The sequence below is a fragment of the Antennarius striatus genome, chromosome 13 (assembly GCF_040054535.1).
Source record: "Antennarius striatus isolate MH-2024 chromosome 13, ASM4005453v1, whole genome shotgun sequence".
Taxonomy (NCBI): Eukaryota; Metazoa; Chordata; class Actinopteri; order Lophiiformes; family Antennariidae; genus Antennarius; species Antennarius striatus.
In genome coordinates, this window is record NC_090788.1 from 15092085 (window position 1) to 15109921 (window position 17837).

Sequence of the window (17837 nt, forward strand, 5' to 3'; positions counted from 1 at the left end):
AGCAGGAGCTGGATCTCTTCTGGACATTACCAAAGGTGTGCCCCAGGGTTCACTGCTTGGGCCCATTTTATTTTCTTATTTTAAATTTTGTCTAGTCTCATGTATAAGATCTTAAATTGGTTTTAAACATAGATAAAAGGTGTTACCACAAAGCATTACAAACATTATAACATCCAAAAGAAAAACCACTCAAGCAGGTTTGGCATTTAAATAACAATGTCACTGAACCTTGAAGTTGGGGTGAAGCTTGGGTTCTTTTTCAGAAATAGAAGCTGCTTCTATCTCTGGGTCAGAGAAAAATGTGTAACAGTGACCTTCTCGTTCATCCTGGACTAAGGGGATATGCTTTTTGAGTATGTCATCCAAATGTCTCCAGTCTTTGAACACTGTTTTCATCTCATTTAATGTTGAGATTTGGATATAAGAATGTGCCGTCTCTGGGTGCTTGTAGATATGCACATTGGCTGATGCTTATTACTTAAAAGGCTGTTTTAGGCTTGCTTCCCCCTTACTGGTACCTTTTATTGGAGAAAACAAGCAGTTTCTATGTCTTGAGTTCTTAAAGTCCACTTTTTTGTTATCTGTTCCTCAGGTAAGGACTGAATTTGGTAAAACAGCTTTCAGTTTTGCTGCCCCCTCTGTGTGGATCGCTACAGACTGACCTGAAACGCTCTGAAGTTATTCCACTTGGAGATTTCAGTTCTATCCTGAGAGACCGGCGACATTAGACCACTGGACAGTACCTGTGTTTTAAATATTATGTATGTTATGTCACAGCTCTCACACTTATTATTGAAAACACTATTGTGCTTCCAAAACTGCATATTTTAAAAACGTACTGTCACTTCTATGTAACTGTTCTTCTTTTTCGATATAACTGAAGTCCTCTTGGCTTGGTCCCCCTTTGCAAAAGAGACTCTGATATCAATGGGTTTCACTGGTTGAATAAAGACTAAATAAAATTGAGAAATGAATGAATAAATAAAATAACTAGTCTGGCCTTTCTGCAGCCCAGTTTTTAAAAGACATGTCCTTGAAATATACAGGAATGTGTAACAAGCACTAAATTCAAAATGAGCTGATTGTTATGAAGACAATGAAGTTAATCACTCTGAATATTAAATATCTTGACAAGGATTCACTTTTGCAAAGGCTTCAATCTCATTTTGGGTTGAAAAGGATTTGCGAATCACGACTATCTGTCTTTTCTTGCACTTTTGTGTAATGTCTCGACTTCTGTTGGAATTAGGGTGTAGAGAAACATTAAGAATACAGTTGAACGTACAAGTTGCACACTGTTTTTGTCACGTTTTCAGCTGCAGCAGCAGTGTGTGTTTGAGCAGCAGCCTCCTCAATGTGTGAAAGTGAAATAGGGTGGAATGGAAAAAGAGGTCTAAGGACTCCCCTTGAATAAATTAAGGTTAAACAAATGCTTCCATGGGGCAATTGGGTTCTTCTGATCCGTGAATACACAGACAGACATGTGATATATGCTAAAAGCCATTCCTTGTCCTCTGATTGGTCACACTCCTGCTGTGATGTCATCAGGGAGTGTTTATAAAAAGGTGACGGACTCAGCAGCTTGAAAAGGGCAAGTGTGGCTGAGAGCTGAAAGAGTGTGTTTAAGCAAGAGCGTGCACTGGAAAGAGAGGATAAGATTATGTGAGTGTGTGTGGGTGCGTGTTTCACATACAACTCACAACTCAGCAGAAGAAGAGACACCAAAGAGTGGCTGACAAACTGTTTAGAATGAGACTTTTGTGTTGTGGATGTAAAAACGCCTGGAGTATAAAATATCTGGATTGTAAAGGAGAGCACAGAACCTGGAGGTAGGAGAACTAACAGCATTTCTAAGTCTGGTTTAAGCACACATGTTTCACCCATACACTGTGTTCTCCTGAGTGCATGCATATATTTAAAAATATCTAGTCATGATAACACCATGGGTATTTTAAGGTCCAACGTTAGATATGTGACCCCTGGTTCATACATTTCAGAATTTAAAAAGACATTAAAACATAGGGATGTTGAATATTTATACATTGGAATTTTTTTTATTGAAAATCAGGAAGTTTGTCCAAAGTAACCTTGGACAAAAAAAAAGATATTCAAGTGAGAATGGTCTACAGTTTAGGCAAGCAAGAATCTTCATTACAACTGAGTTATAGGGACTAATTTTATGTTTTTTTTCATGTCAGTAAACATTAGGTGATGGTATTGTGAACAGATTAACAGGTCTGCTGCATGTATGTCGAAATGATAATAATCATCACTCTGATGCCACAGAAATACAGCCATGAACAAAAATAATTGAAACAAAAATAGGTCTGACTGTTTAAACGTTGTGGTGTTCCTCTGTTTCGGTGAAACTAAAGAGGAACAGCTTGTGTCTATACGTGCATGGTTTACATTATCAGTTCATAAAAATGTTTTATTGCTAAGTTGTTCTTTAAGTATGTGTGATGTTCTTTACACAGAGTGTGAAATGACATCTCAATTACCTAACGGTTTAGTCTACTGCCATCAGTTTATACTACTAAGTACTGTAAAAGCGGGCTCTACTGTGTGTAAATTTTTATGTTTGCACTTAATTATGCCAGTGTGTTTGTACTTGTAGTTACCACCACTGATCACGCAAATGTCGCCATACTAATGTCTCAGTAAATCTACTTTGTCTGACTGTCGGCCTAAGAATGCTAATTAAGTTTCTTTGTGTGTGTGACTGCTTAGGCAGCTATAGGGTGGTGTTTGAGGCCTCTTTCTCTGGCTTGGTGTTGTATTAGCGCAGGTAGCCATATTATTGATATCATTGGTCAAGGGTGGTACCACTCACAAGGCACCCTGTAAGGTTGTTACTGTAAAGGGCAGTGGGGTGAAGCTTCAAGAAACATGTGTACTTGAGGTCTTACAAACATGTATTCTAGCTGCAGTAGTTATATAGAGACTAGCATTGTGTTCAGAGATTATTATTGTCAAGGGCAGACAGATCATTCAACAGGCTTTCGAGTGTCCGCATTTAAAGGTTGATTTTGCAGTTAACGTTGCAATGTATCCTTATTTTGCCTGGCTTTTGGCACCTAATTTCTCCAATTGTGGATGTGTTGAGTTAGACACATTTCTGGAAATAATAATTAATGCACTGTATCAGTAAAGTGACTTAACAACGCTATAAGCGTATGTCTTTACACAGAGGCAATTTATTGCATTTGTGACGTGATTGTTTTTAAAAAATTGTCTTGACAAAGTTATCCTTGACATTTTGAAGCAAATCCCAACTTTCAACAGTTTACTCATTGACCGAGTGAGAAACCAAGTCAACACTTGTGAATCAATGTGTCTCTCTTTACATCTGGCATGAACACCTGTTGCAAGTGTTTGGATTGTGTTGAAACAAGGCCAACATACATATTAATCCAAGTCCACATGCACACAGAGGATCCTGTTAACAAAACATACTCTAGAGTGAGTCACAGGAGCTCCAAAAACACAAACCCTGAGTGCTGTTTATTTCACATACATTATGTATAAGAGCAAGACAAGTATGCATACCTCCACTGTGAAGCCAACTAGCAGAAAGTAGCTCCAAATGTGACTGACCACAATATGACATAGCTTAACAGTCTTCGCCCTGCAACATATGTTCACTGCGTCTTTGTGCTCCACCAGTGCTGCCACTGCTTTGCAGACACACTGCTGTATCTCACATAGTATTTTACACAACTCTTTAGGCTTTGTTGTATATTTGGCACAACTAGAGTCAAATCACAAATGTAGATTGTTCAAAGTGTCTGCTGACATTATAACTTATTGGTGCCTCAAGTCTGACTGGAGACATCTTTTGCATGTTATCCCTCATCCTCTTTTTCCTGTCTCTAGTGTGAAATCGTCTGGAAAAAAAAAATCAACACAGCACAAGCTTTTATTTAAGAGGCCATGTTGCATTGTTTAGGATAAATTGATGAACTCCAGCAGTAGATACGTGTAAAGGTTCATATAATATTAGTCTGAAAAAAACTCACTTCTGTTCAAAAGACTGGAAGGCCTGAACTGGAACATCATATTGAGCGCTGTTGGGATGACTGGATCCAATATGAACGAAATTGTGTTCTGTGTTTTCTGGCTGTAGATCATGGAACATGCCAGTAATGCACTGGCTAACCGATCAAAACTTGGCAATGTCTCCCTGGTTTCTGATTGGTCAGCGAAGCCATCAGAATACAATGATGTAGAGCATGTCTTGCTGGGTATTGCGATGGCTGTTCTGATTTTGGCAATAGTTTTCGGTAAGTTACAAACAAAACATTTCAAGCGGAGTAAAACATGAAACCAAAAATATTTCTACCACTGGCTTTATAGATGATTATGTCAATTAGGTGCATTTTTCTCTTCTGTTCAGGTAACATCTTGGTGATTACAGCCATCCTGAGGTTTCAGCGACTCCAGACCATCACCAATCTCTTCATTGCGTCGCTCGCCATTGCTGACCTCATCATGGGCTTGATTGTGGTTCCTTTTGGCTCGAGCTACATCCTGTTGGGAGTCTGGCGGTTTGGAAACTTCATGTGCGAATTTTGGACTGCGACTGATGTGCTGTGTGTCACAGCAAGTATAGAAACCCTGTGCGTTATCGCACTGGACCGGTACCTCGCCATCACATCGCCACTGCGCTACCCCATACTACTTACCAGGTATGAACAACTTAAGTTGTTCTTCCTCCAGTGGAAGTTTAGAGTCTCAGTCAAAATTGATTTTTACTAAATACATACAAGGACATCTTTTAATACTTTAGGATGGGATGTTGCTGATGAATTTGACATTTATTGGTTATTATTGAATGAGTCACAAAGAAGGGAGTACTGCTGCTGCAACACTCTTTATATGGACAAACTTTCCAGTATCTTGTCCATCCAGCCCCACCCTGACCACTGATGTCACAGCACAAGTTTTCCAAGTTGTCATAGGCAATACCTGTTTGGACATTATGTAAGGTACAGTCACAGATGCTGAATGCTGGAAAGTTTGTTCAGGTTGAATCTTTTGTAAATGTTCACAATTCATAGATCTTATGGAAAGCTGATGCATAATTAAAAAAAACAACATACAGTTTATATAAGTCATTATTGCGCCAAAGGAAGGTTGAAAACAGAAATCAAGGGTAGTGGTAAGTTGTTGTTGAAAGTGAAAAAACAACAACCCTTAGGCTACACAATTGGAAAAGAGTGGCAAGTGATCAAAAAAACATTTTGGAAAGTCCCCAACATCTCGCATCTGGTTCATCTGCACTGAGTTAATACTTTCTTTTTTAACTTTTCCATCATGGTTCTAATCATGTAGGAATGAGATGCAAAACTGGTGTGAAAGAGTAACATACTGTAATTTCAGATGTGGCAAAAACTTCAGAGTCAATTTGTTAGTCAAAAGCAGTTTTGTTTCGTTTACAACATGTTTATTACACCATATTAAATCTGAAAGGTATCCATGACCAGTCTATGATTCAACAATCTATTGAAATTATTCCTCACTGTGTGCTTCTCTGTTTTTGCTGTCAACCAGAGGTCGAGCCTATGCAGTGGTGCTCTGTGTTTGGGTTGTGGCTTCCTTGATCTCCTTCTTGCCGATCCATCTGAAGTTATGGGTGTCAAGTGATGAGGAAGCTCTCAGATGTTTGGCGGATGAATCCTGCTGTGATTTCAACACCAACGCAGCGTACGCAGTGTCTTCCTCGATCATTTCATTCTACCTGCCACTTGTGGTGATGATTTTCCTGTACAGTCGGGTCTTCCAAGAGGCCCAGAAACAGCTTGAGAAGATCAGAGGAAGGGAGAGGCACTTTTATAACTTGCATCATACAGCACCACTGACTGATCCCAATGATAGTCCTGCAATGAATAAACACAGGGCAGGAACTGAAGTGGGAGAGCAAGCAGATGATGACAGAATAAACACACGTAACACAGGTGGTATGGGCACTATAGGAGAGAGCAGAGCCAGAGCAGAAAGAGGAGAAGCAAAACAGTCAACCACAAAGCGTCTTAAATTCTCTCTTATGGAGCATAAGGCAGTAAAAACTCTGGGGATCATCATGGGAACGTTCACATTGTGTTGGCTACCTTTCTTCATCCTAAACATCCTCATGACGTTCCTCAACTTGGGTGACATTGTATTGCCCTTCAGACTACTCAACTGGCTGGGATACTCCAACTCAGCCTTCAACCCACTCATCTACTGTCGCAGCCCTGACTTCAGGCATGCCTTTCAGGAGATTCTCTGTTTGAGGGGCAAAAGGAGGAACTGGGGAGGAAGGAGACGATGGGGCTGGTGCAGGGAGAGACATTGCAACTCCAACCCCTCTGGCAGGACAGCTGGGAGCTCAGACCTGAATGGTGTAAGGGGAGGAAACCTTCAGCAGACTTTAGAGTGGGAGGGAAGTTTTGAGGACTCTGTTCGAGACAGCACATTAACACTGGCTCCTCAAACTCCTTGCCTGCAAGTTTTAGAAGTAGCTCCTGGATCCCTGACAAATTGGCAGGCTAACAGGTCTGCTAATGGGAGCTATAAGGAAAAAGAGGCTTCTATTGCATGACCAGTTGGATAACTAGAGTTTAGGTTGTGTCTGCAAAGCTGTGCACTAAACATCAGTTTGATTAAGCTTGAAAGGTTGATTTTACTTGAGAATGATGGGTTTTTAAAAAAATCTTTGTCAAAACTCTACTGTGTATTTGTTAGTATTTGTTAGATTTGAGTGTTTCATTCAATTCTATTGAGGATTTCTTTTACACTTTCCTCATAACAATGTAAATCATAAAGGCAGCTACACAAGTGACACATATTCAGTGATGTGTTACATATGAAAGAGGTCTGACTTCATGGAATTCTCAAGGCTTCATAACAAAACTTAGTGACAATGTTGTAGTTATTGCTGCGTCACACCAGTTTGTGTAATCATGTGCAAAATATACAGTTTACAAAACTTCACCAAAGAGGGATCGAAAGATTGATAACAGGAAGGTGATCTCATAACAGACTGCATATGACGTACTAGCTGCTGAAATATGGGCCAACAGGATTGAATTATATGTGTTTCAGTCAGAAATCATGCATGCTCGTGCATTCCAAAGTGTGCTTTTAGTGTTCTCCAATAGGAAAATGAAAATTTGCTTCTCCAAAGTGTAGAAAAATTGTCATAAGTTGTTGCCTGAAATTGTTGATAATGATCAAGATGGGAGGAGGCAACCTTTGTACTCTGTCTCCTCACATCTACAATGTCAAAGGTGTAGATGCTACGATATACTTTAGCATCAACTTCTTCATTATTGGTAAGCACAAGTTTCAGTGCAAATGGTCTGCTGATAATAACAAACAATACATACTGAATGACTATGTAATATATAATACTAGGTTCAGCCGTACGTAATTATAGTCTGACCCAAAAAAAATTATGTCCTGATATGTGCATGAAATTTTTTAATGGAGCGCCACCACTTTAAAGTATCAAGCAGAGCAGATGAGAAAAACATAAATACACAAATCTGAAATAAACAACTTTGACAAAATATAAGGTGTTCTTAGGGATCCATCACACTTATAAATGATTTAATCAAAAATAATTAGTATTTACCTGAATAACCCTCTCTCTCTCTCTCTCTCTCTCTCTCTCTCCCTCTCTGTCTGTCTCGCTCGCTCTCTCGCTCTCTTTCTCTCTCTCACTCTCCAAACATAAGCCTCTACCTACTCTGTTTTACCTCTTTGTAATGGGAACATCATAATCTGTCAAACAGAGCAGGGGAGATGATTTTCAGGCAGTGACATGTGTCTCCGTGTTTTCTGTTACACTCTGTATGAACTTCAGAACAAAGTGGTAAAATAAACTAGCTATCTCACAGTTTATATTTGAGAAATGATTTAAATTATGTGACAAAATATGAAGTCCTGGACTGACAATAAACTTTGCAACCCTTCTTTTATATGGACAGAAAATTATTCTAAAAACCTCCAAATATGGCAAATAGATGCCTGCAAATCAAACACTCTGAACATTTATGTTGTGTAAAAAATTAGCAAGGTATTAAAAAACAAGGAATTGTAGGTTAGAGTGGTAATTATGTACTGTAAATCCAGCTGTGATGTCTGATTTGTACAAATGAGGTGTCATTATGTGTGCATCTGAGAGCTTGAAACATGACATTGAATATTTGTTATTTTTCTGTAATGTATGTGACACTCAGATTTTCTACCAGTTACAACAAACTGTGATGTTGGAACCTTCTAAATTAATTTCTATCTGTCTATAAAATAAGAAATGTAAAGAAATCAGTATTTGTATCCCGTGTGTGTGTGTGTGTGTGTGTGTGTGCGTGACAGACAGAGAAGTCCTCGTGCAGCAGTGCTACCCTTTCCACCCAGCTGCAGCCTGACACAACTCACAGCCTGCTTTCTCATAAACAACCTGGTAACATTTGGAGTTGTATATTCTAAAGAATTGGGTGCAGTAATCTTGCTAAAATTTCTAATATTTAGCAGGATATACAAGTACTCTTGTGAGAAATAAAAGACACATTTTCTGAGACTGGATGGTAATCTAATGTTTCCTTGGAGTTCCAACTAAAGCATTGGTTTTCACTGGTACTCACTAACAATCCAGAACAGAATGACCGATTCATCAAGAGGACAACGCAGCAAACCAAGACCTGTATGAGTTTGAGCAGTTTTCAACAATCGGTTTCACAGTCATATTTCCTCATAAGACACATCGTAAATGTCTGTGAATCTGAATGTTTTGCCAAAGTTTGCCTGAAAAGGCTTTTTGTGAAAATCAGAATGTGATTCTCCTCAGACTGGAGCCTCTTCAGCTCAGATGAGAAAGGCTTTTTGTGCTTATTCAGTCATCCTAGTTAATCTCGAAGACTCGACTTGGCTGACTGTGCTCATCATGTGCGTGTGTGCATGATTGTGTGTGTGTGTGTGTGTGTGTGTGTGTGTGTGTGTGTGTGTGTGTGTGTGTGTGTGTGTGTGTGTGTGTGTGTGTGTGTGTGTGTGTGTGTGTGTGTGTGTGTGTGTGTGTGTACAAGGAACGACATGCAGTGACAGGTGCAAACAGTCACAGCAGCTACAGTATCAGCTATGGAAATGCTACAGCTGATGTGTTAGTGTTGAGGGCGTTGAATGCATCCCATTTCCAAGGAAAAGGTTTCATATTTACACATTAAGGGTAAAATATGGTTAAGGTTTGTTTATCCTGTTTGGTTCTGTGTGTTTTATATTTGACGTCTCCATTTGTGACTTTTTTTATTTTTCCACTCCTGGTAGTTTTGAGTTTAGACCCTGTAATCTGAATCTGTTTTTGAATGTGTTTTGTGTCCCTTGTGAACTTCACTTTTATTAATTTTACTGACCTCTATTGGTTGAAGGCTTCAAGCCTAATTCACTTTTGCTGGTGGTCTTTGGCATTTAATTTGCAGGAACTTTTTCCTAAAAACAGATGACAATGAAGCCAAAGTCAGTGTTTGGTTTACTTATTAGATTATCATGATAAATCGGATTTTTGACACTGGAATATGAAAAGCATTTTCCATGATTGTTTTTTGACACATTTTTTGTTTGTTCATCCCTTTGCAGAATTTAAGTGTCAGATTAAAAAAGATGAAGCCTCCAATGTTTTACATCCTCTCTCTTTCCTTTTCACAATGACCTCACTTCCCTGATGAGTTTGTCTGGACACATCTGTGTTTTTGTATGATGTGAGGTGTTAACAGCGTTATAGAGCTCACAATGGGCAATCACAGACATCCTGTGTGTCACTCACAAGCACTCAGAGACACACACACACCGAACAAGTGTACACAAATACCGGCACACACCCGTGTTGACAAGCAGATGCAGTTAAATCCCTTGAGATCAGAAAACAGTCCCTGGCCTGTGTGTCGACACACAGGGCTGGAGGTGTGCCTCCCAGACAACAGACACACACAACGTCTTCCCTATAATGCATTAATTTGTGTGCTATATCTGCCCAATGGAAAACGTAGATACTGTATGTCATGTGCTGTGTGTGATCGTGTGTGTATGTGTGTGCCTGTGTGTTACAGCAAGAGAGATGTGCCAAATGAATCTTATGATCACAGACAGTTTATAGATGTGAGCTTGTGTTGCTGCGTGACCCAAAGCGGACCAACATCTCCTGCCAAAATAAGGTGAGTGAGAACAGAGATGTTCTGTCTGCGCATTTGTCTATTTGTGTTAAGCATGTAGAAATACATTGTCAATTTCTTACTATACTGTAAAGTGACATGAAATGGATAACTATCATAGAAACATAGACAATGTTACATATTTTATTCAGTAAGCTTAATTAGATGGTCAGATTTGTACTTTTTTCCACAAAAGTGCTGTGTATAAAATTTTTAAGCTGTTTTTCCTCCGATTTCTTTCTTCTTCTTTTTTCAACTCCTGGGTGTCTTAATTGTGTGCATCTGTTTCTGTGTGGCCTGGGCGGCTGCTCTTTTTTTTTCTTGCATGGAGACATTACATAATATTTGGCTGCCATTTGGTTCTTGGGTGGAGGCATCTGGGATTCACTCAAGGCAAGAATCTTCTTTACACCGAGGCAATTAGGTGAATGAGAAAAAGAAAAACCCTGCAAGACTTGAAAGAGGACAAACAAACACCTGGGTAGATCAACTATCAAATTTATCTAATCCATACTTTGAAGAGAACTAATTACTGAGGCAGGATGACTAACAAATGTCAACTGTCCTCTTTCACTCTCACCAAATAGGTCATGGTATCATTACAATATTAGTTATTAATACTTACGAAAAAGGCCAACGCTACTACAGTTTAAACTGTACTATGCTTTTAAATTATATAACAATGATAGCTGAACACCTTTGGATGTAATTTAAATTTGTTATGTCGCTCACAGTTTCATGTGCAATGTGGTTTTCTTTCAATTGCAATGCCACACTTGTGATAAAAACACACATGCTCTGAACAGTTCAATGTCAAGAATTCCCCACCACTCATTCAGAACTGAAGCAGCGTTTTCGATTGAACCTTTTACTACAAGTCTAGTTAACTTTATTGAGCACAGAGATCTAAGGTAGCCTGGATGGCCTGGGTCTTCTGTCTGCTTCATTGTTCACCTTTCACAAATGTCTGTTTCTGTTTTTTGGAAAATGATTCTGACTCATCCATGTGGTAGACATCTAGATGTAACCAACTTTCCAGGAAAAATAAAATTCGTAGAAATATCATAATATTCTCAGGTACTACTTATCACGGTTGATATGTTTGTGAACTTTTTAGTGAGGTGAGGTGTACCAAATAATTTGGCAAACTTCTGACTCACCTTACAAAGAAGTATCTATGAAAAACATCAAAAAAGAAAACTTACAGAAAAATTCAAATTAGAAAAAAGCACAATTATTGATAATGGTTAATGTGTATGGATACAAAGTGTAGTGAGTTAGCTAGTAAGTACAATTTGCCAGGTAAACTCTGATGAAGAATTACTGTGATAGACAGAAAGGTAGACATACTGGCGATGATAACCATCACTTCAAGACCAATGGCCTTAAAAATAACAGAATAAATAGAGAAATCGTATTACTATTTTAATGTGGTCTCTGTCAAAAACACCTTAGGGAGTGTATGTTGAAACGCCAACCAGTTTAAGGTGACACTAGCCAGCAACATTTCAGTTGAGCGTTACATGCTGCTGCTCTGAGCTGTTCGTGAGCAGGGTTGTGGCTTTCCAATGAATTAGCAAAAGAACCTTTCATTTTTCGACATCTTAATGTTTAAGATTTCCCCATGTTTCCACAAATGGTCAAAACAATTCCGGTCCGGTGCTAACACAAGGTATTTATTGCCCTTCCAGCTGCCTACAGCAAAAAAGATGAACAAATAACTCTCTGAGTTCAAGGACAATGACTTATCTCAGCACACATTGCCTGAATGGTTGAGGAAGCACAAATGGTTGTTTTCAGACATTTTTAAAACATACAATCTCATAGAGGGTGGCATGGTGTAGCAGTTGGTAGCACTGTTGCCTCGCAGCAAGAAGGTACTGGGCTACATTGTTTGTGAAGTTAATATGTTCTCCCTGTGTCTGTGTGGGTTTTCTCAACATTCTCTGCCTTTCTCCCACCTCCAGAAATATGTAATTTAAGTGAAATGACCCCACTAAATTGTGTAGAGGTTTGAGTGTGTTGTTTGTCTTTATGTAACCTGGGATGTAACCTACCCCCAGACCATATCCAGATGGGTTAGGGTCGAGCAGACCCATGACCCACAAGGTAGATAAGCGGATGTAGAATTGATGACGTTATCTCATCTACAAGAGAATGGTTGGATGGACAATCTCGCAAAGTCCACTGGAGCAAAGCTCACAGGAAGGTAAATTTCCTTATTACTGTTGGTACAGAAATAAACAAGCCGTTTGTGGACTAGCTTTTCTTCTCAACAAAACAGTAATAAAATGTGATAATTAGCATTTTCCTTTAATAAACACAACAACATATCAGACCACAACATAACTGAACTCTGCACTGATGAGTTGTGGCAGCTTTGGTCTATAAATACAGCCCCTCTGTCTCCCTCAGACGTCATTCTGCGGTGGCATGCTGGTCAAGCGTCCGACTGTAAAGCAGAGCCTTTATCTGGTTTTGGCTTCGAGCCCTGACCACCTGTTTGAAGGTTCTGCTGAAGCGGGAAAAACATATAATTTTGTACATTGTAAGAGTGCTGCATGCTGTTATGTTGAAAATTCAATTTAACGTGTGTCCTTGTGTCTATTCAGTTGTACTTTCCTACTATTTCCTGAATGTCTGTTGGATCCAAAAGATTTGCAAAAGCTGCAACATGTGTGTGTGTGTGTGCAGGGCTATACATTCATATGGGTGCGCAGTTTGTAGCCTGCCATTCTGAACGTGTCTGTGTAGCATGTAGCCAGTGTGAGTGTGTTTCAGCGGGGGTCCGTGGTACAGTTCCAAAGGAGCACAGGAAGTTAAATATTCCTGATTGTCCTTCTGTTGGTCTGTAGCCCTTTTGGCAAATACTGCTGACCACATGTGGCGTCGACTTTTCCAACAGAGATCTGACCTCCAAGCAAAGGTCCAACTTCACATGGAGTTTAAATGGTATTATAAACTAAAGGATTTAATAAAGGATTTAAAGATGTGGAACAGAATTATTTTCTTCTTACAAAAAAATCAAACATTTTGGCACATCTACGGTGTGTTGGCTTAACTTTTGTGACAAGTCTTGAGCATGAATTGTTTTTGAGGGAAATAGCCATGACTCCTATTTTCCAGTTCATCCCAAATGACCACTCCTTTATTTAACTCGTATAGGAAGACATTGAGCTTTGGAAGAAAAGAAAACTTGTCAGAGTATCAGGGCTGGGCAACTGGTTCTGATGCCAACTGGATGACATTGGGTGTGTCCATGAGGAGGAGGATTCCTGCTGTTCTCCATGTTGATGGCAGACACACTGATTACAGATGATTTCACTTCAAAAATGTATGGTCTTTGTGTTTTAGGTGATATTTTGGGATGTTTGCTTTTGTTGCTTTATACATTTAGAAGCTGATTAAAATTTAATTTAATAACAAGAAAAATATGGCTTGTTGATTTTATAAAACTCCCAAGCAATTCTGCAAATAAACACAGTGGTGCATTTTTGAGTCCCTTGGGTCTACTTTGTTTATACTGATATAAAAGAGTTTAATTTACTTACTCCCAAGACTAAAGAAATTATTTAAATATACTATATTTAATATTCATAATTTAAGATAGCAGCACTTGAGGGAGGCACACTTCAAGGGAAAAATGAAATTTTCAGATCATAACAGATTTCACACAATAAATAATTAGACACTACACATATCACAAAGTTATTGCTGCTACTCCAAAGAATTCATTTCTGATGTTCATATCAGATACAAACCAGAGCTTAGAAAAGGCTCCATCCTCCCTCAGTTTTTTTTACAGCAAAGGAAATATATTTATTTGATTCTTGGTTTGTCAAATAGGAGACTCTGCTAGTTTATTTATTTATGTTATTAACTGCCCTTTAAGGTCTGCCAAGCCTCCTGGATTTTCCACTACCAAGCTGCTTATGAATTCCAGATGGCACTGTTATAGACAAAGCACAAACACATCAGGAGAAATGTTGGCATGTCAAACATGAAAAGAGGAAAATGGAGAATGACTCCATTTTCACCATTGTCTTTTTGTAAATAAGAAAATATGCCTTAAATGTATTTGCATTTGTTTAAAATAGCTGGTACTGTATTTACAAATTTCTTTCTTGTTATTTGAACCCTTATATCTCTGAGGTGATGGCCCTGACTCTCATATGTTTGTGATGATCATGTTGATGATTGCTTTAATATGTACTGTACAGAGAACCACAGTAAACAAACAGTAACTGCGATTGATTACTACAGAACACCATGCACTGTAAAACTTTTCACTGTAACACCATACAATAAACCAGAAGCAGTTTCAGTACTTTTTTTAAAGTAAAATTATTATATCAGCATATTGAGCATTACCACAAAGCATAAAGGTTTGATACTGAATTGCGTCCATTGTCTTTTTAATTCTATTTTATACAATCACATCATTATTTTCTGGGTTTTTGTGTGTTTCATTTTCAAATTTTATTTTGATCGCTTTTCTTCCAATGATTCTCTTCTGTTTATAAATATGTTTGCAGTAAATTTCTTTGCCCTAACCCTGACCTTAACCCAGATTGCATTGCAGTAAGTAGCAAGTCCCTGTATGTGAATTCAATGAAATGCATATTAGATTTTATTGTACAGTTTACAGTTCTTCTTAGCATCTCAACACCAAAAATCAACACTATACTGTACAGCAGTGTGTACAAATGCATCTTGTTATCATGATATAGTAAGTCATGAACTAATGTACATAGTTCATTTTATTCCATTTTTCCCTGATTCAAGTTCATGGCAGGTCATCCCCCTTAAGGAAAGACATACTATGACCTGTGTTTCCACTGTGCCTGCTTTTCCCAGCTTTGACATCAGGTACTTTTTCAGGGATTGTTTTCCATTGCATTTTCATTCCAGGAATGATGTAACAGATCATCATAGTGACACTTTGTGAATCTGCGGCAGCATCACCCTCATAGTGACACACGTCTTTCTGCACCTTCTGATCCTGTCATCAGCTATCAAAGACAGGAATGGCTGACCCTTCATAAGGATCTGTAGTGGCTGAAATTATTACCTCTAAAGACGCATGGCTTTTTTTGTTATGTTGGCAGAAATGGGTGAAGTGGGATATTCTGTTCTAGTAGCACATTAATGATGATCCTCCCTGACCATTCAAAGATCTCCTGGGTTTTCATATCAACTTTAAGTAACAGCTCAGATTTTATGGTGCCTCAATGGGGGTTAAACTAAAAAGTAGACACAGAGTACCTTTATGTGTTGGAAAACAAAAAAGTGAGTATAGTAGAAACAGTCCCACATAGTGGAGATACAACTACATTGTAGTTAGTGGTGTAAATATGGAACCCTGTCCACAGAAAATTTTGTACCATTCGCTCATTTGTTGGTTCTTTGGTTCCTTCCTTCTTTCTTTCCTACTGTCCTTCCTTCCTTCCTCCCTCCCTGCCTCCCTTCCTTCCTTCATTTCTTTCTTCCTTCCTTCATTGATTCTTTTCTTAAAGAAAAAAATTGGGGCGGCAGTGGGTCAGCGGTAGAGCAGGTCGTCCAGTGATCCAGTGTGCTAATAATTTCCCTACGGGGATCAATAATGTAAATCTTAATCTTAAAGACAAGATGACTATAATTGTCTCACCTTCAGCCGCTGACCCTATAACTGTTGAGATCCTGCAGTCCTATCCAAAGCAGTGGATTGAAAGATTGAAATAGATAGATAGATAGATAGATAGATAGATAGATAGATAGATAGATAGATAGATAGATAGATAGATAGATAGATAGATAGATAGATAGATAGATAGATAGATAGATAGATAGATAGATAGATAGATAGATAGATAGATAGATAGATAGATAGATAGATAGATAGATAGATAGATAGATACTTTATTAATCCCAGAGGAAATTGTATATATCCACTGCTCAGGCATTACATAACGAATAATACTGGATAAACACCAGGAGAAAAAGAAACACTGACATCACAGGACATACCACAAGACATACACTACACTAACAGACACAAGCAGCACTAACAGTACTTATATACTAAACTATAACTAAAATATAAACAGTATAAAATTAAAAAATATAAACAGTATAAAATTAAATTAAATCCATTCAACCGCGTTGCTGACCTCGCCACCTCCCCCCTGCTCCTCCTGAGAGAGTCATTGTACCCCCTGATGGCACGGGGCACGAAGGAGGACCTCAGCCTCTCTGTGGAGGTGCTGTGTGACAGCAGTCTGCCGCTGAAGGTGCTTCTCCGCTGGGAGAAGGTGGTGTATAGGGGGTGGCTGGTGTTGTTAATGATAGCCTTAACTTTAGACATGGTCCTGCTTTCCAGAACTGTCTCCACAGAGTCCAGGCTCAGCCCAACCACTGAGCCCGCTCTGCAGATGAGTCTGTTCAGACGGTCCATATCTCTTTTGCTGGCCCCCCCATCCCAACACACAATGGCGTATGACAGCACACTGGAGATTACGGACTGATAGAACATGAGAAGGAGCTTAGGACAGATGTTGAAGGAGGCCACCCTCCTCAGGAAGTAGTTCCTGCTCTGCCCCTTCTTGTAAACACAGTCCGAGTTGAGTGACCAGTCTAGTCTGCTGTCTAGCTGCAGTCCCAGGTACTTCTAGTTTTCTACCACCTCCACCTCACTGCCCTCGATGATCACTGGTTGTGGAGAGGGAGGTGCCCGCCGGAAATCCAGCACCATCTCCTTTCTCTTGGAGATGTTGAGCTGGAGCTGGTTCTGTTGGCACCACTCCACGAAGTCAGCCACCAATGCCCTGTACCCCCCCATCACCCTCCCGGATACATGCCATTACATTGTACATTATACATACATTATACATTACTGTGTTAAAATATAGTTAAAAGATTATATCACGTTTAAAAAACCTTGTAATTAATATTTATTGGCACATTAGGGACTTTAAAAGCCAGGCACAACAGTGATTATTAATTCATAACAGTTTGGGTTTGTATTTCACTATTAATGGTATTCCTTGTAATACATCATCCAAAATCACAGTCTAGAGGAGTAAAGTTGTGTAGTAACATTAATCTTGAATGCTGGTCGTGATCCACGGAGTTTTCCATCATGAGGGATTACAGCCGTATTTTTGGATCATATACAGAATACAGTAAGCAGTAAGATAAACTGGAGGCCTGTCCACTGGACACACAAATCTTCATACAACTAAGCTTTACCATAACAAGTCAGGTCTGTGTGTGGGCCTTGCACATGCACGCACACATGCACACATACACACACACCCATGCACACACCCACATGCACACACACACATGCATGCACACACACATACACATACACACACACACACATAGACAACAAGAAGGAATGACTCTGGAATGATAAGATATACGAAGCAACCAGTACTGCAGCAGCCATGCCCAAAATTAGTCAGGGGAGAGAGTCGTACTGTTCTTCCCTCTCTCTCTGAAAAGTCAGGCAAACCCTCCTCCCATTGTAGTAATTTTGGTAATTTTATAGTTTATTGATGTTGCTGACATAATGCTAAGGCTCTATAAAACTGTCTTTAAGGTTTCTCAAATCAGGGATACTGTCTTTGCTGACAGATGTACAGAACATGAGCATCTATTACATTATAT

The 17837-nt window shown here is 39.1% G+C and overlaps 1 protein-coding gene across 2 annotated transcripts; it reads left to right on the forward strand.

Moving 5' to 3' along the window:
- Positions 1–1603: 1603 nt before the first annotated feature.
- Positions 1604–9641, forward strand: LOC137606008 (beta-2 adrenergic receptor-like). 2 transcript variants are annotated; one of them, XM_068331023.1, is made up of 4 exons: positions 1604–1829; positions 4127–4283; positions 4397–4688; positions 5554–9641. In XM_068331023.1, the coding sequence occupies exons 2-4, from the start codon at positions 4130–4132 to the stop codon at positions 6581–6583; spliced, it is 1476 nt and encodes a 491-aa protein (XP_068187124.1). In that variant the 5' UTR covers positions 1604–1829; positions 4127–4129; the 3' UTR covers positions 6584–9641. The 2 variants fall into 2 exon arrangements, with proteins under 2 accessions (XP_068187124.1, XP_068187125.1); XM_068331024.1 differs by lacking the exon at positions 1604–1829 and having other exon boundaries at positions 3651–4283.
- Positions 9642–17837: the final 8196 nt, after the last annotated feature.